The sequence below is a fragment of the Centrocercus urophasianus genome, unplaced genomic scaffold (genome assembly GCF_019232065.1).
Source record: "Centrocercus urophasianus isolate 14NV4802_14NV808 unplaced genomic scaffold, USGS_Curo_1.0 seq_1279, whole genome shotgun sequence".
In the NCBI taxonomy this organism is placed as follows: Eukaryota; Metazoa; Chordata; class Aves; order Galliformes; family Phasianidae; genus Centrocercus; species Centrocercus urophasianus.
This window is the reverse complement of record NW_024884452.1, coordinates 29,260-54,689: the sequence shown is the minus strand read 5'-3', so window position 1 is coordinate 54,689 and position 25,430 is coordinate 29,260. Positions and strand designations below refer to the sequence as shown.

At 44.5% G+C, this 25,430-nt stretch overlaps 1 protein-coding gene across 1 annotated transcript in view; it reads right to left on the bottom strand.

Annotated features, from left to right (window-relative positions):
* LOC122156550 (ras GTPase-activating protein 1-like) overlaps positions 1–25,430 on the bottom strand; it is a gene marked incomplete at its 5' end in the record, with an annotated part of 80,389 nt that overhangs the window by 38,464 nt on the left and 16,495 nt on the right. Inside the window, 4 exons of the mRNA XM_042811323.1 lie at positions 1,304–1,454; positions 2,177–2,229; positions 14,838–14,869; positions 15,530–15,647. Of these exons, the coding sequence (XP_042667257.1) occupies positions 1,304–1,454; positions 2,177–2,229; positions 14,838–14,869; positions 15,530–15,647 (354 nt within the window). The remainder of the gene's footprint in view (positions 1–1,303; positions 1,455–2,176; positions 2,230–14,837; positions 14,870–15,529; positions 15,648–25,430) is intronic.

Sequence of the window (25,430 nt, the reverse complement as noted above, 5' to 3'; positions counted from 1 at the left end):
TTTCCGGAGGCGCAGATTCTGCGAAGTCCCTCCTCCTCACTAGTCATGGAACTGGGCCAAACCAGCCTGTAAACCGTTGACAGCTGATTAATGTAGAAGATACTCAAGTAGCCTGCGTGTGGGATGTGCGTAGTTTAATAAGGTTCCCATTGTTTAGCCTCACACCATTGTCCATTTGAAGTTATATGAAGTAATCACTGAACTTCTTAATTTAGAGGCTCTGATTTTTTTCATTTTTTTATTTTTTCTCAAGGCACACTAGTTGTATCTCTACCCATTCGGAAGCCAAGCTGGATGTGAGAGAAATTTTCTATTGGAATGAAGAATACTCTGGTTCTAGGTGAACATTCTGGAAAATTTGATTGTGTGACAGGCAGTGTACTCTATTTAAAAGAGTGAGTTTTCAGTACTGAGAATTCTTGAGTCTATGACAACTCTAATAAGGACTATCGAGGATAGAGCTGTATCAATAGCTTCTTCCATGAAAGCGGAAATGTTACTTCTTGTCACTTTTTGTACATATTACCATGTTTTTACATCCATAGCAAAAGAAACCCATCCCAAGTTTCATCACTCTCAATGAAGCAATCTACACTTCTGACCAAAGGATCATTCACATGTTTTAATGCAATTTAATTACTTTTTTCAAAAAATGAAAATAATTTTCCCCTTTCTTATAAATATAGAATCATAGAATGGTTTGAGTTGAAAGGGACCTTTTAAGATCATCTCATTACAACCCCCTGCTATAGGCAGGGATGCTTCCCTCTAGACCAGGTTACTCTCAGCCCCATCCAGCCTGGCCTTGGATGCCTCCAGGGTGGGGGCATCCACAACCTCTCTGGGCAACCTGCTCCAGTGTCTCACCACTCTCACAGTAAAGAATTTCTTCATAATATCTAGTCTAAATCTGCCCTCTGCCCATTTCAAGCTATTTCCATTTATCCTGGGAATGTCTATTTCTATTATTAATACTTAAAAATACTTGAATGTCACGAATAATACTCGTTTCTATTTTCCCCTCACATACAAAAAGCTTCCTATTATAAACAGCTTCCAAGACAACACTGCATTTTCTTAATTATGTGTAATAATCCAATTTATAGAGTGAAGAAACTCATTTACAGAAGACAAGTGCTTCAAAAAAGCATGTTACACTTAGGCATTTGAAACATACTTAGTTACAAATAACTACTAGCAAGTTAGGTAAAATATTTTGTACGTTTTTAACAAATACTGAGATTTTATGATGTATCAGTACATAAATTCTTTACAAAATTAGAAAATACAACTTAAAACTTACCTGTTATAATATCTGCCTCCCATCATGAACTGATTGTTTGAAGTTGGGCATATTTTAAAACGTTGAATGTTCTCACTGGTCCGAAAATAAAGTGAATAATCACCAGGTGTATTATCTGAAGGTCTTATAAGAAAACTGCACACCTGACCAACTGAAAAAATATGATAACAGCATTATTCAACTATTACTTAGTATCATCTATGATCGCTTATCGAAGTTATACAAATTATCAAAAACTGTACACTTAAAGTCTGAAGTTCCCTTAGCAATCTCTGTTCTTCCACCAAATGGGGTGTAGTACTAAACTGTCAAAGTTGATGCAAAAATCGGCTATAACATACAACCTATCCACTGGTTTGCCACCCCTTTACAAGAGCATGGGTACAGGGGAGAAAAAAATCAATAATGTTTTAAGAAAGCTAAAATATTTTTATTCTAATATTTGAGCTATGATATTTGACTGTGTGAGTCAAATCTTGATGTTTTCATTTAAATAATTATTTCTTCTGAGGTGACAAAAAAGTTTATAATACATTCTCCTATAAATATAAAAGTATTTTCTCCTTGGCCTTTTGATGAACTCCAAAATATTACTAATAGGCATATATTTAAAATACATTTAATAGTTTCACTTGAAATTACATAGTTAACTATACTTGAGAACATAAAAATACTCAATATTCATAGCCATGAGTTTTGTTTTTTTGTTTATTCCACCTGTCTGATTTCCCCCTAACGTAACATTGTACTGGAGCAGCAACTACAGGTCCAGTCATACGTTCATACAGAAAAGCAGGTTTTGATGCAGTATGGCATAAATCAGATTGCCTTATTCCATTCCACTATCACTATTTCCACCTCAAATACAAGTACCTGTCATCAGCAAACTGTAAGCTTCTTGTTTGGAGATCTTCCCATGGAACCATCTTAAAGAGAAAAATAGAAAGCAAGGCTATCAGCACTCATTTGGTTGTTGACACATCTAAGGCTCTGGCGTGTATGAATTAATCTTTATTTTAAAAACCTAGTACGTATTGATTATAACCAACCATTATCTTACTCAGGGATTCTGATCTTCTACTAAAAGAATGAAAACAAATATCACCTGTTTAAATTCATTGCAATACAAGCGTCCAACACTTGAAATAGATGTTCAATCCAAGTTTGTTTACACATGAAAAAGCATTAAATGCTCGATAATTTGACAAGCATATTTGAGTTCAATCTTGGATGACAATTTGAAGCAAAAAATGTAAAGTCTATATGAGGAGATTAATGAAAGTTAAATACTGTCCAGAACAAGGAGAACTGGGTTTTGCTAGAAGCTGAAGAAATAACAATCTAGCTTTCTTAAACTAGTGAATATGCACTGCTTTAATCTCACATCTTGCACCTTCCACAGTCCTTAAAAAACTTCAGCAGTGTCCATCCAGTCAACCTGATATCTATGATTATATAGAACAGTTTTGAATAAAGGGCTAATTTGTTATATTGTTAAAATTGTAAAAGTAGTTGAGCATGAACAATGGGAAAGATATGGGGTGCATCAACCGTAACCTGGGGAGCTTGCTGATTGGTCCAAGGAGCCATATCCTAGAAACAGAACCAGTTGAAGTTGGAATACTTCCTCAAATGACACCAGGGTCAGAAGTAAACAGTGAGGATGACATACGGCCTTCATCCCCGCAACCACCAGGAGGCACCACGCATGTGTAGAAGCATTAGTTAGGGGTGGGGTTTGGGTTGTAGAATGCACGTGTAATATTGTAATGAATTCCCAGAAGTAATTGTAATAGCCACTCCTTGTCTTAGAAATACTATGAATATGTATGTATTCCTTCTATAAATAAGGCTAGGAAGGGGCTATCCTCCTTGCACCCAGCATGTGCGCGGCACTGAATAACATACCTGCTCTATAACTACTTTGTGGTTATAGAGTTTGTTTCCACAACTCAGTTTGACATTGCACAGGGGAGTGGATGTGAGTTTCATTGAGGAGGTGGATTGGAAAACTAAAGGGAATCTGTCTCCCCAGGAATCCTCTCGGCAACAAATATCTGAATTAAGTGTCAAAGTTCTAAGCATCTGCTACAAACTAATTTGTTAAAAGTTCCTGCATCTAAAGGCAATCGTACTACTGTTATGCTGCTATGCCAATTCAACCAACAGAACATTAAGGAACAGCAAACTGAAACCACGCACCAATGATTTTCTTTCTGCTGTTAAAGTAAGAAGAGGGGTCTTGTTCAGTTAGTTGTCAGTCTTGAAGACAGCAAACTAAGCAACTAACACAGGAAGCGTCAGCTGCAATTGTAGCAAGCAAATGGAGTATACAAATGAAGTTATCCAGATACTAGAATTTTTCTCTAACTTGCATTTGCCACTCATCTTTAATACTGAAAATAATATAACAGTTAATTATTTGTCATAGTATCAAACACATTTTTCATATTAAATAAAAATAAATTTGAAAGAGCTAATACAATTTAAGTACTTAACAAGTTGGAATTCATGGCAAACATTATTTTATAGTCCTGGTCTTCTCTCAGTGTTAGCATGAAGTTAATATAGAAAAAGCATTACTATTACATTATCAGCTCTCTAACAGCACTTTATTTCCTCTCCTGCATTTAGAGTTGAGCAGACTTGAAGAAGGTTATTTCTAAGGAAAGCTGTATACATATAAAAAAAAAACAAACGAGAAAACACCATAATCTCCATTGCACAGTGCAGTGGAAATGCCAGGTCACAGCCTGAACCAGTAGGTGAGCATGTGAGTGCCTAGAGTGGGGGACAGAGGGGGAGGACCCAAGATCCACCCTTCTCTCTCCCCCTTGGTGGTGCTTCTGGCCATGCTACTGGGAGCGCACAAGCACTCTAAACCTGCACGAGTTGCCCCCCCCCCACTCCCTGGCGTGCCAGAATTCAAACGGAAGAAGGCTGCATTCCTCATATACAAGATGTCTATTGCCCCATGACGTGGTTTTGTGTTTTTTTTGTTTTCAGTATTCCACATCATAACATCATGTAGCGCACTGGGAGTTAAAGTGTCACTGCCCCAATTCCAGGTGCCCATCCCTGTACATTGCAGAAGTCACAGGATCTGGCCCTTCCTGATTGGGTGATCTCTTATTGCCTTACAGTGGGTGCTGGAAGGTGCTTTCCTAGCCGTTCTAAGCTTTTCAGGTTTGACTCAGCCTCAGGAACTCTCTCTCTCCTATTTTATTTGATTTATTAGTCTCAATTTCAATTAAACTGTATTATATTGTGTTATCTTGAATTCCAATGTCATAGTCAGTAAAATAAGTTTTCCTCCAATGATCATTGCCGCTGTTTATTTCCTTCATTGAGCCCAGCTCCCATCTCCCTATCCCTTTTCCCTTTCACTTCCCATTTTGTGGGGCGGGGGGGTCCCAGAGGCCTACTGCCCCCCTGTCATGGGCATAGATTGATCTAGTTAACTCTGTGACAGCCGAACTCCAGAGTTTATATTGGGGATAGACATCCTTTCGAGTCTGACTCTCCAGACCACTGTGGGAGAGTTCAGATTAAGGGAAAGACCTATTAGTATCCAGGTGGAGCAGAAAATTATAAGGGGCCTACATTCCAACTGAAAAGGAGATCTTAGCCGTGTATTAGGAGGTTTGGGCTGCTTCTGAAGTAATCAGTAATGAAACACAGCTCCTTCTGGCACCTCGACTGCCAGTGCTGAACTGGATTTTAAAGGAAAGGTTCCCTCCACCCATCATGCTACTGATGCCACTTGGAGTAAGTGGATTGTGTTGAGGACACAACGAGCTCACATGGGGAACCTCAGCCATCCAGGAATCCTAGAGGTGATCATGGACTGGCCTGAAGGCAAAAAGTTCAGAATATCACCTGCACAAGAGGTATCCCATGAGAAAGAAGCCCCACCATACAATGAACTACTAGGAAATAAAAAGAAATTTGCCCTGTTCACAGACAGATCATGTCATATTGTGGGGAAGCATCGCAGATGGAAAGCTCCTGTGTGGAGCCCCACACGACAAGTTGCAGAGGCCTCTGAAGGGAAAGGAGAATCAAGCCAATTTGCAGAGGTAAAGGCTGTCCAACTGGCCTTAGATGTTGCTGAACGGGAGTGGTGGCCAATGCTTTATCTTTCTACTGACTCATGGATGGTGGCAAATGCCTTATGGGGGTGGTTACAGCAGTGGGAGCAAAATAACTGGCAGCGGAGGGGTAAATCTATTTGGGCTGCTGAACTGTGGAGAAACATTGCTGCCTGAATAAAAAATATGGTGGTAAAGGTGCATCATGTAGATGTTCACATGCCCAAGAGTTGGGCTACTGAAGAAGAACAAAATAACCAACAGGTAGATCGAGCTGCCAAAATTGAGGTGGCTCAAATAGACCTGGACTGGCAGAACAAGGGTGAATTATTTATGTCTGTGACACATGCGCCATGATTAAGCAAGCCAAGATGATGAAACCTCTCTAGGGGGGAAGGGCGATGGCAAAAGTATAAATAAGGTTGATTGTATCATCTTGCCATGATCTCGCAATGGTAAGCGTTATCTGCTTACCGTGGTGGAGGCAACCACTGGGTGGCTTGAAACATTTGCAGTACCCCATGCTACCGCCCGAAACACCATATTGGGTCTCGAGAAACAAGTCCTGTGTAGACATGGCACCCCAGAAAGAATTGAGTCAGATAATGGGACTCATTTCAAAAATTCTCTTGTAAATACTTGGGCCAGAGATCATGGCATTGAGTGGATTTACCATATCCCCTATTATGCACCAGCCTCTGGTAAAATTGAACGCTACAATGGGTTGTTAAAAACTATGCTGAAAGCACTGGGTGGCGGAACATTTAAGCACTGGGAGAAGCATTTGGCAGAAGCCGCCTAGTTGGTCAATACCAGAGGATCGATCAGTCGTGATGGTCCTGCTAGCTCCCTACATACTGTAGAGGGAGATAAGGTTCCTGTAGTAAATGTAAAAAATATGTTAGGAAAAGCAGTTTGTGTCTTTCCAGCTTCTGGAAAGGGCAAACCTCTTTGTGGAACTGTTTTTGCCCAGGGACCTGGGTCCACTTGGTGGGTGATGGAGAAAGATGGGGTTGTTCAGTGTGTACCACAAAGGAATTTGATGTTGGGTGAGTGCAGGCAGTAATTCCATGTATATATATACGTGTGTGTGTATGTTTAATCTTTGGTAATTATGGTTTGTTTGTACATATTAAGCATGATGTATTGATGTGGAATATGGGGTGGAATGTCATGGTTTTATGATTTTTGGTTATCGGTATTCACACAGAATCACAGAATCACAGAATTGTAGGGGTTGGAAGGGGCCTCTAGAGATCATCAAGACCAACCCCCTGCCAAAGCAGGTTCCCTAAACCAGGTAGCACAGGTAAGGCATCCAGGTGAGACTTGAATATCTCCAGAGAAGGAGACTCCACAACCCCCCTAGGCAGCCTGTTCCAGTGCTCCGTCACCTCACTGTAAAGAAGTTCTTGCGCATATTTGTGCGGAACTTCCTATGCTGCAGCTTATGTCCGTTTCCCCTTGTCCTGTCTCCACATACCACTGAAGAGACTGGCCTGTCTCCACTATGGCCCCCACACCTCAGATATTTATAGACCTGGATCAGGTCCCCTCTCATTCGTCTTTTCTCAAGGCTAAATAGACCCAGTTCACTCCGCCTTTCTCCATAGGAGAGATGCTCCAGGCCCTTCACCATCTTTTGGCCCTCTGCTGGACTCTTCCCAAGAGATCCCTGTCTGTTTTGTGCTGGGGAGCCCAGAACTGGACGCAGTGCTCCAGATGAGGCCTCACCATGGCAGAGTAGAGGGGGAGGATCACCTCCCTCGACCTGCTGGCCACGCTCTTTTTAGTGCACCCCAGAATGCCATTGGCCTTTTTGGCCACGAGGGCACACTGCTGGCTCATGGCCAACCTGTCATCCACCAGGACGCCCAGGTCCCTCTCTGCAGAGCTCCTCTCCAGCAGCTCATACCTCAGCCTGTACTGGTGCATGCAATTATTCCTCCCTAGGTGTAAGATCTACACTTGCTTTTGTTGAACGTCATCCGGTTTCTTACTGCCCAGCTCTCCAGCCTGTCCAGGTCTCGCTGAATGGCAGCACAGCCTTCAGGCGTGTCAGCCAATCCTCCCAACTTCATATAATCAGCAAACTTGCTGAGGGTGGCCACTATCCCCTCATCAAGGTCATTGATGAAGATGTTGAACAAGACCCGACCCAACACGGACCCCTGAGGAACACCACTGCTTACAGGTCTCCAGCCAGACTCTGCACCACCAACAACGACCCTCTGCGCTCTGCCAGTCAGCCAGTTCTCAACCCTCTTCAGTGTCCACTCATCTATCCCACGCTTCCTCAGCTTTGTTATAAGGACGTCATGGGAGACAGCATCAAATGCCTTTCTAAAATCAAGGTAGACTACATCTACCGCTCTTCCCCCATCCACCCAGCATTTGACAACATCATAGAAGGCCACCAGGTTGGTCGAGCACAACCTCTCCTTGGGGAACCCATGCTGACTAGTCCTGATAACCTCCTTTTCTTCCAGTTGTCTGGAGATGGCACCCAGCACAAGCTGTTCCATCACCTTTCTGGGGACAGAGGTGAGGCTGACTGGCCTATAATTACCTGGGTCTTCCTTCTTGCCCTTTTTGATGACCGGAGTGACACTGGCTATCCTCCAGTCTTCAGGGACCTCCACCGTTATCCAAGACCTCTCAAAGATGATGGAGAGCGGTTCGGCAATGACCTCCGCCAGCTCCCTCAGCACACGTGGATGCACCCCATCAGGTCCCATGGATTTGTGGACCTTAGTACTGCCTAAGTGCTCATGGACCACCTCTTTCCTGACTAAAGGGAAGTCTCCCATTCTCCAGACCCTCTCACTAACCTCCAGGGTATGGGAAACCTGAGGGAGAGCCTTTTCACTGAAGACGGAAGTAAAGAAGGCATTCAGTATCTCTGCCTCCTCAGCATCCCCCGTTACCAGAACACCCCCCTCACTTAGTAAGGGGCCCACATTCTCTCTAGTTTTCCTTTTGCTGTTAACATACTTAAAAAAGCCTTTTTTATTATCCTTTATCACTTTAGCCGGATTTAATTCCACGTGGGCTTTAGCCTTCCTCGTCCCATCCCTGCAGGCCCTGACTACATTCCTATATTCTTCCCAAGTGGTCAGACCCTTTTTCCACATTTTATGGACCTTCTTCTTTCCTTTGAGCTTGTGCACGAGCTCCTTGCTCATCCTCACAGGTCTCCTGCTACCTTTTCCCGATTTCTTGCTCACAGGGACACGCTGATCCTGAGCTTGGAAGAAGAGCTGTTTAAATGCTGACCAGCTCTCACAGGCCCCCTTACCTTCTAACACCCTAGCCCACGGGATAGCTCCAAGTAGGTCCCGGAAGAGATCGAAGTTGGCTCTCCTTAAGTCCAGGGTAGCAATCCTACTTTTTGCTTTACTTCTTCCACTCAGGATCTTGAACTCCACCATCTCATGATCACTACAACCCAAGCTGCCCCCAGCCTTTACTTCCTTAACAAGTCCTTCCTTGTTGGTGAGAATAAGGTCCAGTAACACCCCTCCCCGCGTCGGTTCCTCCACCACCTGCATCAGGAAGTTGTCTTCAACGCACTGCAAGAATCATCTGGACCGTGTGTGCCTGGCCATGTTGGTCGTCCAGCAAATATCTGGATAATTGAAGTCCCCCATAAGCACCAGAGCCTGGGAACATGACGCTACATCCAGTTGCTTATGGAAGGCCTCATCAACATCCTCATCCTGATCAGGGGGACTGTAGTACACACCCACAACAGTGTCACCCTTACCAGCCTGCCCCTTGATTCTCACCCACAAGCTCTCCACTGCTACATCACTCTCCCCCAAGTGGAGTTCAATACATTCTAGCTGCTCTCTCACATAAAGAGCAACTCCACCACCCCACCTAGCCAGCCGATCTTTCCTAAAAAGCACATAGCTCTCCATGACAACATTCCAGTCATGCGAGTTGTCCCACCACGTCTCTGTGATCGCAATGAGATCATGACCTCACGACCGCACGCAGAACTCCAGCTCTTCCTGTTTATTTCCCATGCTACGCGCATTAGTATACAGGCACTTAAGAGAAGCAGCATCTCCCCACCCCTCTCCAAGCCTTTGAACTCCATCGTCTCCACCCATCAAGTTCTGTTTTGAGCCTCGAACTGCCCCCTCAGTCCCAGCGGTCCTCATTTTGTCCCCTTCCCCCTTCATACCTAGTTTAAACACCTGTCAATAAGTCCCGCCAGTTCCTCAGCTAGAACCCTCTTTCCCTGTGGAGACAGGCTGCTTCCATTTGCATCCATCATGCCAGGTGCCTGGTAAATTGCCCTGTGATCAAAAAAACCAAAACTCCTGTGTTTGCACCAACTCCTAAGCCATTTGTTCAAGAGGTGGGTTTTTAGGCTCATCCCAGTATCCTTCCCTGCCACTGAAGGTACAGATGTAATAACCACCTGCACACCTGTTCCTTCAACTACCCGCCCACATCATAACATCATGTAGTGCACTGGGAGTTAAAGAGTTAATGCTCCAGTTCTGGACACTTGTCCAGAAGAGAAGAACTACATTCCCCTGAAGACTGCTGTTCTGTTATCATTCCTGCTCTGGGGGAACAGATATAAGGCCTTGGTAGGTCACCTGACATCCCTCTTTTCGATCATCAGGCTCTCTCGATGCTGCTCATCCCAACCACACGCCGTTAGTGTAAGGCCTTCAGCTTTTTTGGACACTCCTTCTCTCATTATATTTGATTTATTAGCTTCAATTCTAATTATATTGTATTATAGTGTGTTATCTTGCATTCCGATACCCTATTTAGTAAATTAGTTTGTTTCTCCTCAGATCGTTGCCGCTGTTTTTAATTATTTTGGGGTCTCCTGTTTCCCCTTTCCAGAGGCGTGGATCTGTGGATCCCTCACAAAACCAGGTTGAACCAGCCCATATACCATTGACAGGGGCAATGCAAAAATTGAGCCTATTTGTTTGCCTCAACCACATCGGATCACAAATACTAAGCAGTGTAGACTCCCAGTTGGGCAAGAAGAAATTACCAGGACTGTGCATGAGCTGGAGAGAGTAGGGATCATTAGATCTGTACATAGCCCATACAACTCCTCCATATGGCCTGTCAGGAAGTCAGATATTACATGGCAAATGACCGTAGACTACAGAGAACTGAATAAAGTCACACCACCAATCCATGCAGCCATACCCAACATCGCCTCCCTCATGGATACATTAAGTAGAGAAATAGAAACATATCACTGTGTTCTGGATCTAGCAAATGCATTTTTCAGCATTTCAATTGCTAAGGAATCTCAATACCGGTTTGCATTCACATGGGAGGACAGGCAGTGGACTTTTCAAGTCCTACCTCAGGGATACATGCATTCGCCTACTTTTTGTCATAATCTGGTGGTATTGTGACTTGGCAAATTCGTTCAAACCATCTACTGTCAAAACTGGATACTGGCAATCCTTTATACTTATTTTAGCACAACTGCTAAAATCTCTATATCTATTAACAAAAAAAGGCCAAGTATGGGATTGGGGTAGAATGGAACAAGATGCCTTCCAGCAAGCAAAAATAGCCATCAAACAGGCCCAGGCGCTGGGTATATTTAATCCAACCCCTCCAGCTGAACTAGATGTGCATGTAACTCAAGAAGGGTTTGGCTGTGGCAGCACCAGAGTTCTGTTCGAATCCCAATTGGGTTCTAGTCATAGGTTTGGCGTGGAGCAGAAGAAAGATACCGCATGGTTGAAAAGCAGTTATTGGCTACCTATTCTGCACTGCAGGTGGTAGAACCAGTAACTCAGACTGCAGAGGTCACTGTTAAAACAAATTTGCCAATCCAGGAGGGGGGTAAAAAATCTAACCCACATTCCTAAGACAGGGGTGGCCCAATCAGAAACAGTGGCATGCTGGGTCACCTACCTTAGTCAGAGAAGCCACCTGTCATCGTCTTCACTGAAGGAAGAATTGCAGAAGATACTTAGCCCAGTAACATCACAGTGAGACACCCAAGGAAATAATGGTTACTTGCCCTGAGAAAAGTCCTGTACAAAAGGGGAAATATCCTATTCCAGAAGATGCTTGGTACGTGGATGGATCCAGCAGAGAGAACCCAGGTAGGTGGCAAGCTGTTGTGTACCATCCTTCGACTCAAACAATATGGTTTGAAGAGGGGGATGGACAAAGTAGCCAGTGGGCTGAGCTATGAGCTGTGTGGATGGTGATAGCTCAAGAGCCAGGCGATAGCAGATCTTCACAGATCTGCACAGATAGTTGGGCAGTCTACCGAGGGCTTGCACTCTGGATGGCTCACACTCTGGATAGTACAGTGGGCTACTCAGGATTGGACAATCTATGCCTGACCTATCTGGGGCAAAGATATGTGGGTTGATATATGGAACATGGTTAGACACAGGACTGTATGAGCATACCATGTCTGTGGACATCAACCCTTGCAGTCACCAGGCAGCGATGAAGCTGACACATGGCTTGAGTTCGATGGCTAGGAAGTACATCAGCAGAAAACATAGCTCACTGGCTGTATCAGAAACTACAACATGCAGGACAGAAAAACATGTGGGCAGCGTCTAAAGCATGGGGGCTGCCCATACAGTTATCAGATATTGTCCAGGCATGTCAGGACTGTGACGCTTGCTCACGAATGAGACCAAGACCTCTGCCAGAAACTACGGCCCATCTCACTAGAGGACACAACCCATTACAGCGATGGCAGATTGATTATATAGGTCCCCTTCCTCAATTTGAGGGGCCAGATATGCCCTAACTTGTGTTGATACAGCAAGTGGATTGATGTAAGCCTATCCTGTAGCAAAGGCAAACCAAGCCTATACCATCAAAGCTCTAACTAGGTTGACGGCATCATATGGAACTGCTGAAGTCATTGAGAGTAACCAAGGTACACATTTCAGAGGTGCAGAAGTGGGCTGAAGGCAACATCATCAAAGGGCAGTTTCACCTGCCCTGTAATCCAATGGGAGCAGGCCAAATAGAAAGATATAATGGGCTCCTCGAGGCTGCTCTGAAGGCAGATTCACAGTCCTTGAAGGGGTGGACCAAGAGGTTTTATGAAACCCTGCGAGACTTGAATGAGAGACCAAGGGATGGCAGACCCAGTGCTTTAAGAATGTTGCAGACAACTTGGGCCTCCCCACTTAGGATACAAATTACAGGCAAGGGCACCTTGCTCAAGCAGAAGTTGGCACCATGAATAATCTTCTGCTCCCTGCCTCTGAGGACCTAGAGCCCGGGAAACACAAGGTAAAATGGCCTTGGAAGGTGCAAGCAGGACCAAAATGGTGTGGTCTCCTTGCACCTTGGGGGAGATTGTTAGAGGTTGGGGGATCACTAAACCATCCAGTAACTGGTGCATGGCCAGCAGAGGTAGTAGTTGACATTCCTGTTTTCATTGCAAAGGGGACATTAATCATGTCCATGAGGCAAATTAGAACCCCCCCCTTTGGTACTTGATAAAGTAATCCAGCCACAGATATCAGGCCAAAGGGTGTGGTACTGAAGACCAGGACATGCCCTGATATAGGCAGAGGTGTTGACTCAAGACTGAAATACGGCCTGTATCCTACTGTGGAGGGAAGAGCTACCCGTCCTCATACCTGTTAATCACTTGTTTTACTCCCCTTGAGGTTATAAGTTCACAGGACAGGTGGAAGGAGGAACATCATTCCAGCATGCTCCAGTGTGCATGAGGAAACATTGTGACACCCTGTGGTGGACTGCTGAACTTTTGGGAACTGGCAAGCATGAATCACAGAATGGCCAGGGTTGGAAGGGACCTCAAGGATCATGAATCTCCAACCCCCCTGCCACATGCAGGGCCACCAACTTCCATGTTTCATACCAGACAAGGCTGCCCAGGCCCTCATCCAATCTGGCCTTGAACACCTCCAGGGACGGGGCATCCACGGTCTCCCTGGTCAGCTGTTCCAGCACCTCCCCGCTCTCTCTGTAAAGAACATGAACCAGAACTGCTACTGGTCCTTGAAGAAGATATGCCTCGGGAAGAAACATCAAGTACTGGCCCAACAGAACCACAAAAAAGATTGCCGATAATTGCCTTTAGTGCCTTAACATTCTACATTGTGGCTGGTATTGTATATGTGCCACGATATGCATTGTATTTTGAACCACCAAAGCTGCAGGAGCTCACCCCCTACCCACTCGATCATTAGTTCATGCTGTGAAGGGGTGGAGTGCAATGGAATTGCCAGGTCACAGACTGAACCAGGATGGGAGCATATGAGTGCCCAGAGTGGGGGGAGCCTAGATCCACCCTTCCTCTCCCTCTCTGTCTCAATAGTGCTTCTGGGTCTGCATATGCATTCCAAGCCTGTGCAGGTTGCCCCCCTCTCTGGCGTGCCAGGGTTCGAACCGAAGAAGGCTGCATTCCTCAGCTCACCCTTTTTATTCTAAACTGTTGCTGGAAGGGGTGAGTTCATAGAATCACAGAATTGCCTGGGTTGAAAAGGACTGCAGTACTCATCCAGTTCCAACCCCCTGCTATGTGCAGGGTTGCCAACCAGCAGACCAGGCTGCCCAGAGCCACATCCAGCCTGGCCTTGAATGCCTGCAGGGATGGGGTATTCACAACCTCCTTGGGCAACCTGTTCCAGTGCCTCACAACCCTCTGTGTGGAAAAACTTCCTCCTAATATTTAACCTAAATCTCCTGTCTTAGTTAAAAACCATTCCCCCTTTGTTCTATCACTATCCACCCTCATAAACAGCCATACAGAATCGCAGAATGGCCAGGGTTGGAAGGGACCTCAAGGATCATGAATCTCCAACCTCCCTGCCACATGCAGGGCCACCAACCTCCACGTTTAATGCTAAACCAGGCTGCCCAGGGCCCCATCCAACCTGGCCTTGAACACCTCCAAGGACAGGGCATCCACAACCTCTCTGGGCAGCCTGTTCCAGTACCTCACCACTCTCTGGGTAAAGAATTTCCCCCTGATGTCCAACCTAAATCTCCCCTCCCTCAACTTAAAACCATTTCCCCTCGTCCTACACGTATCAACCCTTTCAAAGAGTTGATTCCCCTCCCCTCTGTAGGCTCCCCTTCCTCTTTCTTTGATATCTTGTTCTATAGAGCCTGTATCTCAAATAAAGTCTCTGTCATCACCTTTGTTTGCTTTATGTGCATTCTGGATAAAAGTGATCATGCAGACTCATGTAAGATTTTATCATTGTAAAACCCATTACCATTTGGCATAACTAACAGGCATAGATAATTGACGTTAAGTCTTGTATCTTCAATAGCTTATACAGAAGTCTTAAAAATAATTTAAAAAAAAAAAAAAAAAACCAGAAAAACATCCAACTACACACCTTTGGTTCACCTTCCCAACTTCATAGCTGAAGTTTACAGTTACTTTATGATTTGCTTTAATAACAAAAAAAAAAAGTCCTTACATTTTGCCTTCATGGGGATCTTCTTCTCTTCCCTAATAAGAAAATTAACATATTAATTACATGACAAGAGTACACCTGAGTTTAGAAAAGTAAATTCATTTAAGATCTTCCGTAGAAATAGGCAACACTAAGAAGTCAAAGGTATTTTAACTAAATGTCACATTTCACAGTTCTGTGTGAAGAGGTTTTCTACTTCATTCACTAAGTGAAAATTCAGCCAAAAATCCATTATTTTAGAAAACTGTTCTTGTCATAATTAACTCAATATACTTTTAACTCATGCTTGACCCTTTAAAGAAAAAGGCACATAGTCTGAAAGTTCACACTGTGATATGTTTAGGAATACTTCAAGGAAAACAAAAAAAGAATGGAACTGAATGAATAGCAGGTTCTTAGGACTAGTGAGTTTAGGATATTGTCTAGTAAGCTCACAGTATCATTCATTTGGACATGAACTTGTTTGGACAACAAGTGAATAAGCACATTGAATACTGAATTAGATTTAAAGGTTTGTTACAGTATTTAAAAATTGGTAGATTCAATTACTAAAGGAAGATTTAGAAAAGTATATAACTGACAATCAATAAGTTAAACACCACTGGTTTGGTTTTATTTCAGTGTTAAGTTGCATACACAAAATAATTTTAAAAAAATCTCAGTTCTGTAACAGATTTGAATATAAAATTACTTACAACTTCTTCTACCAGGTCTTCTACAATAAGACCCTGTTCATCTGTCCGTAGGTTTGTAACCCACATCCAGCCATCTTCCAATTCATTATGGACAATAAACATGTCTCCTTTAAGGAAACTGGAAATTTACAGTAAGATTTATATTATGATTGTACTTCTAACATAAAGCTTAATTAAGACAATGAATTATTGTGTATAATTCTAACAGTTTCCCTTAAATGTTTTTCTAAAGGAAGATACATTTATTTGTATCCCAATCACTCTATGCACTCACAGTTAAAGTAGCTGAAATAGATTAATACTTATCCTTTGATTTACATTTAGGATTTAATGAATACTTGAATTCAGCCAACTTTAAAGTGTGCTAAGGACACACAAAACAAACACTACAATAATATTAGAATATAATAATATTATTTTCTCAAGAAAGATCAAATACTAAACATCAATAAAAAGCTATAAAGGGAATCTTTGTTAAGAAAATAATACTTTTAATCACAATCTAATTTTATATAATGAATGCATGTGGAATATGTCTTCATATGAAAAGACCTAAACAGTACAAGTAATAAAAAGAGGTTAAAAATAGTTGCTAAAAAAGCCATGCAGTTAGTTACAGTAAGAGCATAAATACAAATGGTACATTAGTGGTATAGGCAAATAGGTATGAGGTTCTTAATCTCATAGACTACAAGTTCAATTAGATAGCAATTTTCTATGGGGTGCCTTTCATTTGAGAGAGTAACAAAAAAGGCATTAATTTGAAGACAAAGTAAACAGCAAGAACAAAAAAAGCCTAATGAAGATACTTTGAATGAATTCAGCTACTAACGAACCTAAATCCTAACAATGGGCAATGAACAGCAAGACTACTCTACATCAGCTCTATTACAAAGAGGTACACAGTAATTTACTGCATGGAAGACAGACTGAAATTGCCTGACCAACCTAGTGGCCTTTTATGATGGCAAAACTTCATCAACGGACAAGGGAAGAGCCACTGAAGTAATCTACCTGGACTTCAGTAAGGCCTTTAACACAGTCCCCCACAATATCCTTCTCTCCAAATTAGAAAGATGTGGACTTGATAGGTGGACGGTTCAATGGATGAACTGGTTGCAAGATCATATAGAGAGTGGTGGTCAATGGCTCCATGTCTGGATGGAAATCAGTGTTGAGTAATATTCTTCAGGGTTCAGTACTGGGACCGACGCTCTTTAATATCAATGACATCAATAAGAAAATGGCTAGAGGGCCGTGCCCAGCGGGTAGTGGTTAATGGAGTTAAGTCCAGCTGGCAACCCGTTCCAAGTGCTGTCTCCCAGGGGTCAGTACTGGGGTCCATCTTGTTTAATATCTTTATTGATGACCTAGATGAGGGGCTTGAGTGCACCCTCAGTAAGTTTGCACATGATACCAAGTTAGGAGGTGGTGTAGATCTGCCTGAGGGTAGGGAGGCCCTGCAGAGGGATTTAGATAAGCTGGATCGCTGGGCTGAGGTGAATGGGATGAGGTTCGACAAGGCCAAGTGCCGGGTCCTGCACTTTGGACATATCATGGTTCTATGTTTTTTGATTTTTGGGGGGTTTCAGTATTCCAAATCAAAACATCATGTAGTGTACAGGGCATTAAAGTGTTAATGCCCCAATTCTAGGTACCTATCCCTGTACATTACAGAAGTCACGGGATCTGGCCCTTCCAGGTGGGGGGGGGCGCTCTCTTGCTGCCTTGCAGTGGGTGCTGGAGGTGCTTTCCTGGCCGTTCCAAGCTTTTCAGGTTTGACTCGGTCCCGGGAACTCTCTCTCTCATCTTGTCTGATTTATTCATCTCAATTTCAATTAAATTGTATATATTGTGTTATCTTGTATTCCGGTATCATAGTAAAATAAGTTTTCCTCCATAGATTGTTGCCGCTGTTCTTTTCCTCCCTTCCTTCCTTCCCATCTTTGTGGGACTGGGGTTGGGGGGGAGGGCAGAGGCCTGTTGCCCCCTGTCACGGACATAGAATGATCTAGTCAACTCTGTGACAGATTTTGGTGCGTTGGCCAGGAAATAGATGCTTTTTAGCTTTTAGAAAAAATCTCTTTTTCTCTCTGCTCTTAGAGAGCTTCGTTAGGGAGCATTATCAGTAGTTCAGGTTTCTATGCTGGAAAACCTTACCTTGAAAGATTAGGCGTACTGCCAGTGTTCTGGGATATTTGTAAACTTTGAGCACTACTTAGTCTGAGTAGTGCCTTTTTTCTTTTCTTTTCCCTCCTCTTGTTAGCTTCAATTCATTAACCCCTTTTTAGCAGACACCAGCGATTAACCCACTCGTTATCATGGGGGTGCTGGGTAAAGGATTAAAAGCAATGGTGTTACTCACAACCTACTGGCCAATAATCCAGCTCACACTTGTGTGTTGTGGGATTGCATTCATATATAACTACTTAATGGCACTGATGGAGACACCTATGTTTTACCTATTTGCAATGTGGTACGATTTGAATTTTGACATCTACATCCCGGAAGGAATGGCTAATTTCACAAACAACTACATCCCAGCAGGAATGGCTGATTTCACAAACAGCTACATCCCAAATGGAATAGCTAATGTTACAAACAACATGATGTTCAGACCAGTCTCCGGGTTTTCTTCTCGGTTTGTCAAACGTTTTTCGAATCTTGAATTAATACTCATGTTGGTGTGCATGTCATCAATTCTCCTGAATGTACTCCAACGCATTTGTAATAAAGGGAAGGAGTCTTCTCCAAAATTAGAGAATGATGATTGGCAGGGGATATGGAGAGGTTTAGGAAAGGTCTTAGAAGCATGGGGACCCGCAGTGTCATGGGATTTTACTCTTGAACACCTGTGGGATCCTGAGAAACTAAGCCAGTATTTGAGTCAGGGACGATGCGGCTTACATAAATCTAAGGAGGTACAACTTATTTGGGGTTTGGCTTGTGCTTACCGTGCCCTATATAATACCATTCTGGAGAGAGAGTTTCCGAGCTGAGGTTCAAGCCAAAGGGGAAAATCTCCAAGTCAAATCTAATCAATTACAGGAGACACCAGTAACAATACCAGTTGCTCCTCTAGAAGGCAAGAAATGGAAATGAGTGTCTTTGCTTATTGAATGAAAAAGAGAAGAAGAGGAGGAGGAGGAGGTGGAGGAAGATCCAGGCGAGGGGCCCTCCTCAGAACCACCACCATTGCAAAAGGCAAAAGGGAAAACTAAGAGACGTGCAGAAGAGGGTGATGAAGAGGAAGTCTCTATTACTACTCGCCAGCTTCTAAAGATGACTGAAATTCAAGGTTCAAGAAAGGAGTTTACACGGCGCCCGAATGAAACTCTTGTTTCCTGTTTGGTTCGCTGTTGGGACAGTGGGGCCCACAGCTTGTCTCTGGATGGTAATGAAGCTCGCCAACTAGGCGCCATTGCCAGAGATCCAGCTATTGATAGAGGAATTAGTCGATGTTCGGATGAGGCTGCCTCCCTCTGGGAACGAGTGTTAACAGCCGTGAAGGAAAAGTATCCCTTCAAAAATGGCTTGAAGATTGCGATGAAAAAATGGGATACAGTTGAAAAGGGTATCCAGTATTTGAGGGAAATAGGCGTGGTGGAAATGTTGTATGACCCTTTGTTCCTAACCATCCACACCAAGACCGCCACCCTGAAAAAGTGAGGACAATGCCTGAGGTATGGCAGAATCTCGTGACAACAGCGCCGGACAAATATGCCGCTACACTAATGTCAGCGTGTGACAGATACAAGGAACAACAGAGAACACCCTTAGTTTATGAATAAATTCTTTCACTCCAAAACTATGAACAATTGCTACCCCCCACTCATGTTGCTGTTGCTGCTCTCACAAATGACGGACCAACTGAATGAAGTGCGAGAGCAAGTGTCTCAACTAATCTCAACTAATTAGTCATGACAAACCTGTAGCACTATCAGAGATGCTTGATGAACATCAGGATAATCAAAAGAGTCTAATGAAGGATATGAAGGAGATGAAGGAGATTATGAAATTCATGCGAGCCCACCTAACTAAAGACGATGAACCTTACTTCTCACGTGCACCATCAAAAATCTCAGCTGTTAGAGGCAGACGCTCTCCGGCTCAAGTAAGGGATAATGCACCGCGAATTGCCTTATGGTATTACCTACGTGACCATGGAGAAGACATGAGGAAGTGGCACGGTGAACCTATGTTCTCTACTACGAGAAGTGGTAAAAGAATTACAAAGCAGATCAACCACCAGTGCAGTTGCTCCAGTTACCACAGGTAATGAATAGAGAGGCCCTGCCCTCAGTCGGGGGGGGAAAGGGATAATAGAGTATATTGGACTGTGTGGATTCGATGGCCTGGCACATCAGAACCACTGAAATATAAGGCCCTGGTGGACACTGGTGCACAGTGCACTCTGATGCCCTCGAGTCATGAAGGGACAGAATCAATCCATATTTCTGGAGTGACCGGGGGCTCTCAAGAATTGGCTGTGTTGGAGGCTGAGATAAGCCTCACTGGTAAGGACTGGCAAAAACATCCTATTGTGACAGGCCCAGGGGCTCCATGTATACTAGGTATTGATTATCTCAGAAGGGGGCATTTCAAGGATCCCAAGGGGTATCGATGGGCCTTTGGAATAGCTGCTGTGGACACAGACAACATTAAGCAGCTGTCTGTTTTGCCTGGCCTGTCAGAAGATCCGTCTGTTGTGGGGCTGCTGCAAGTAAAAGAGCAACAGGTAACGATTGCTACAAAAACGGTGCACAGGCGGCAGCACCACAACAACAGGGATTCTTTGCTCCCCATTCGTAAGTTGATTCATCAACTGTAGAGTCAGGGAGTGATCAGCAAAACTCACTCACCTTTTAACAGCCCCATATGGCCAGTGCGTAAAGCCAGTGGAGAATGGAGGCTGACGGTGGACTACCGTGGCCTGAATGAAGTCACACCCCCACTGAGTGCTGCTGTGCCGGACATGTTAGAACTCCAGTATGAACTGGAGTCAAAAGCAGCCAAATGGTATGCCACCATTGACATTGCTAATGCCTTCTTTTCCATTCCTTTGGCCAAAGAATGTAAGCCACAGTTTGCTTTCACACGGAGGGGCGTTCTGTATACCTGGAACCGTTTGCCCCAGGGGTGGAAACACAGCCCGACCATTTGCCATGGGTTGATCCAAACTGTATTGGAACAGGGCAGTGCTCCTGAGCACCTGCAGTACATCGATGATATCATTGTGTGGGGCGATACAGCAGAAGAAGTCTTTAGAAAAGGAGAGCGAATGATCCAAATTCTTCTGAGTGCTGGTTTTGCTATTAAGCGAAGCAAAGTGAAAGGACCTGCCCAGGAGATTCAGTTCCTAGGTATAAAGTGGCAAGATGGCCGTCGTCACATCCCGACAGATGCGATCGACAAAATCACTGCTCTGTCTCCACCCACTAGCAAAAGAGAGACACAATTTTTTCTGGGTGCAGTGGGCTTTTGGAGAATGCATGTTCCAAACTACAGCCTCATTGTAAGCCCCCTTTATTATGTGACGCGAATGAGAAATGAGTTTACATGGGGTCCTGAGCAACAGCAGGCTTTTGAACAGATTAAACAGGAGATAGCCCGTGCCGTGGCACTAGGGCCAGTACGGACAGGATAGGGTATAAAGAACATCCTCTATACTGCTGCTGGAGAGAACGGTCCCACTTGGAGTTTGTGGCAAAGAGCCACAGGAGAGACCCGAGGCCGACCTCTGGGATTCTGGAGTCGAGCCTAGAGGGGGTCGGAAGAGGGCTACACTCCAACTGAGAAGGAGATCTTAGCTGCATATGAGGGGATTCGGGCTGCTTCCGAAGTAGTCGGTACTGAAACACAGCTCCTTCTGGCACCTCGACTGCCAGTGCTGAACTGGATGTTTAAAGGAAAGGTTCCCTCCACCCATCATGCTACTGATGCCACTTGGAGCAAGTGGATTGCACTGATTACACAACGAGCACGGATGGGGAACCTCAGCCATCCAGGAATCCTAGAGGTGATCATGGACTGGCCTGAAGGGAATAAGTTTGGTACACCAGCTGAAGAAGAAATTGCATGCTAAAGAGGCCCCACCATACAATGAACTACCAGAGAATGAAAAGAAATATGCCCTATTCACAGATGGATCGTGTCGTATTGTGGGAAAGCATCGCAGATGGAAATCTGCTGTGTGGAGCCCCACACGACAAGTTGCAGAGGCCACTGAAGGGAAAGGAGAATCAAGCCAATGTGCAGAGGTAAAGGCTGTCCAACTGGACTTAGATGTTGCTGAACGGGAGAGGTGGCCAATGCTTTATCTTTACGCTGACTCATGGATGGTGGCAAATGCCTTATGGGGGTGGTTACAGCAATTTGAGCAAAATAACTGGCAAAGAAGGGGTAAACCTATTTGGGCTGCTGAACTGTGGAAAGATATTGCTACCCGAACAAAAAATATGGTTATAAAGGTGTGTCATGTAGATGCTCATGTGCCCAGGAGTCTACAGAAGAACAGCAAAATAACCAACAGGTAGACCGAGCAGCCAGAATTGAGGTGGCTCAAATAGACCTGGACTGGCAGAACAAGGGCGAATTATTTCTGGCTCGGTGGGCCCATGAGACCTCAGGTCATCAAGGGAGAGATGCAACATACAAATGGGCTAGAGACCGAGGGGTGGACTTAACTATGGATGCCATTGCACAGGTTATTCATAACTGTGAAACATGTGCCATCATCAAACAAGCCAAGAGGATGAAACCTCTCTGGGAGGAAGGGCGATGGCAAAAGTACAAATATGGGGAGGCATGGCAGGTTGATTCTATCACCTTGCCACCATCTCGCAATGGTAAGCATTATGTGCTTACCATGGTGGTGGCAACCACTGGGTGGCTGGAAACATATGCAGTACCCCATGCTACCGCCCGAAACACCGTATTGGGTCTCGAGAAACAAGTCCTGTGGTGACATGGCACCCCAGAAAGGATTGAGTCAGATAGTGGGACTCATTTCAAAAATTCTCTTGTAAATACTTGGGCCAAAGATCATGGCATCGAGTGGATTTATCATATTCCCTATCATGCACCAGCCTCTGGTAAAATTGAACGATACAATGGATTGTTAAAAACGATGCTAAAAGCACTGGGTGGCGGAACATTTAAGCACTGGGAGAAGCATTTGGCAGAAGCCACCTGGTTGGTCAATACCAGAGGATCTATCAATCGTGATGGTCCTAACCAATCCAGTTCCCTACATACCGTAGAGGGAGATAAAGTCCCTGTTGTACATGTAAAGAACATGTTAGGAAAGGCAGTTTGGGTTCTTCCAGCTTCAGGAAAGGGCAAACCTCTCCGTGGTACAGTTTTTGCCCAGGGACCAGGATCCACTTGGTGGGTAATGCAAAAGAATGATGATGTCCAATGTGTACCACAAGGAAACTTGATGCCGGGGGAGCGCAGTTACTAATTCTATGTATATATATATATAGCCATGTGTGTGTAATGCATTTTAATCATTTTTTGTTAGTTTGTTTGTATATATGTATATATATTTTAAGCATGATGTAACGATGTAAAATAAGGAGTGGAATGTCACGGTTCCGTGTTTTTTGTTTTTGTTTTTGGGTTTCAGTATTCCACATCAAAACATCATGTAGTGTACGGGGCGTTAAAGTGTCACTGCCCCAATTCCAAGTACCTATCCCTGTACGTTACAGAAGTCACGGGATCTGGCCCTTCTGGGTGGGGGGGGCGCTCTCTTGCTGCCTGGCAGTGGGTGCTGGAGGTGCTTTCCTGGCCGTTCCAAGCTTTTCAGGTTTGACTCGGTCCCGGGAACTCTCTCTCTCATCTTGTCTGATTTATTAATCTCATTTTCAATTAAATTGTATATATTGTGTTATCTTGTATTCCAGTATTATAGTAAAATAAGTTTTCCTCCATAGATTGTTGCCGCTGTTCTTTTTCTCCCTTCCTTCCTTCCCATCTTTGTGGGACTGGGGTGGGGGGGGAGGGCAGAGGCTTGTTGCCCCCTGTCTCGGACGAATATTGATCTAGTCAACTCTGTGATAGGGCAGAACAACCCCATGCAGCGTTATAGGCTTGGGGCAGAGTGGCTGGATGAGTGTGAAGAGGAAATGGACCTGGGGGTGTTGGTTGATGCTCGGCTGAACATGAGCCAACAGTGTGCCCAGGCGGCCAAGAGGGCCAACGGCATCCTGGCCTGCATTAGAAATAGTGTGGCCAGCAGGAGCAGGGAGGTGATCATCCCCCTCTACTCAGCACTGGTGAGGCCGCACCTCAAGTATTGTGTTCAGTTTTCGGCCCCTCACTACAGGAAAGACGTTGAGGCCATGGAGCGTGTCCAGAGAAGGGCAACAAAACTGGTGAGGGGTCTGGAGCACAAGTCCTATGAGGAACAGCTGAGGGAGCTGGGATTGTTTAGTCTTGAGAAGAGGAGGCTTAGGGGAGACCTCATTGCACTCTACAACTTCCTGAAGGGAGGTTGTGGTGAGGAGGGGTTTGGCCTCTTCTCCCATGCAACAAACAGGACCTGGGGAAATGGCTGCAACTTGTATCAGAGAAGGTTTAGGTTGGACGTGAGGAAAAACTATTTCTCTCAGAGAGTGGTCAGGCACTGGAATGGCTGCCCAGGGAGGTGGTGGAGTCGTCCCTGTCAGTGTTCAAGAGGCGTCTGGATGAGGAGCTGCAATATATGGTTTAGTAGCTTGTGGTAGTAATGAGAAGACGGTTGGAATAGATGATCTTATAGGTCATTTCCAACTTTGTGATTCTATGATTCTACGATTCTATGATTCTATGATTCTATGATTCTATGAATAGTGGGATTGAGTGCACCCTCAGAAATTTGTGGATGATACCAAGCCAAGTGATGCAGTCGAAACACCTCAGGGATGGGATGCCATCCAGAGATACCTAGGCAGGCTTGAGCAGGAGGCCCAGGAGAACCTCTTGAGGTTCAACAAATCCAAGTGCAAGGTCTGCACCTGGATCATGACAAACTACAATATCAATAAAATCTGGGAGATGTAAGGATAGAGCACAGCCCCACCAAAAAAGACATGGGGGTACTGGTGGATGGCACACTGTACACAAGCCAGCAATGTGTCCCCGGACTGCATCAAAAAAAGCATGGCCAGCAAGGCAAGGGAGGTCATTCTGTCCCTCTACACTGTGCTGGTGAGGCCTCACCTGGAGTGCTGTGTCCAGATGTGGAGTCCTCAGTACAGTAGAGACATGGAGCTCTTGGACCACATGTAGAGAAGGGCCACAAGAATGATCCACGGTTTGGAACACCTCCCCTATGATGACAGGCTGAGAGAGCTGGGGCTGTTCAGCCTGGAGAAGAGAAGGATGCAAGGTGACCTGAAAGTGGCCTGTCAGTATCTAATGGCAAGCTGCAGGAAAGAAGGGTTTAGACTCTTTAGCGGGGTCAGTGGTGATAGAACAAGGGAAATGTTTTTAAGCTCAAAGAGGGGTAATTTAGGTTGGATATAAAGAAAAGATCTTTTACAATGAGGGTGATAAGGCACTGGAACAGGTTGCCTAGAGATGTGGTTAATGCTCCATCCCTGGAGACTTTCAAGGCAAGGCTGGATCAGGCCCTGGGCAACCTCATGGAGCTGTGGTGTCTCTGTTCATCGCAGGGGAGTTGGACTAGATGGCCTTCAGAGGTCCGTTCCAACTCTAAGGATTCTATGATTCTATAAATCTCTTCCAAATTCTTTTTTTTTTTGTGGAAAAAACACCACCTGACATCTCAAAGCAGTTGCATCAATAGGGCATGACACAGCAGTTTGCACAGGCAGGGTGAACGGCATGGTTGAGCAGCAACCTCCTCCCTTCTGAAAAGTCCAGCTAACCTAACAGACATCACCTTCTCAGT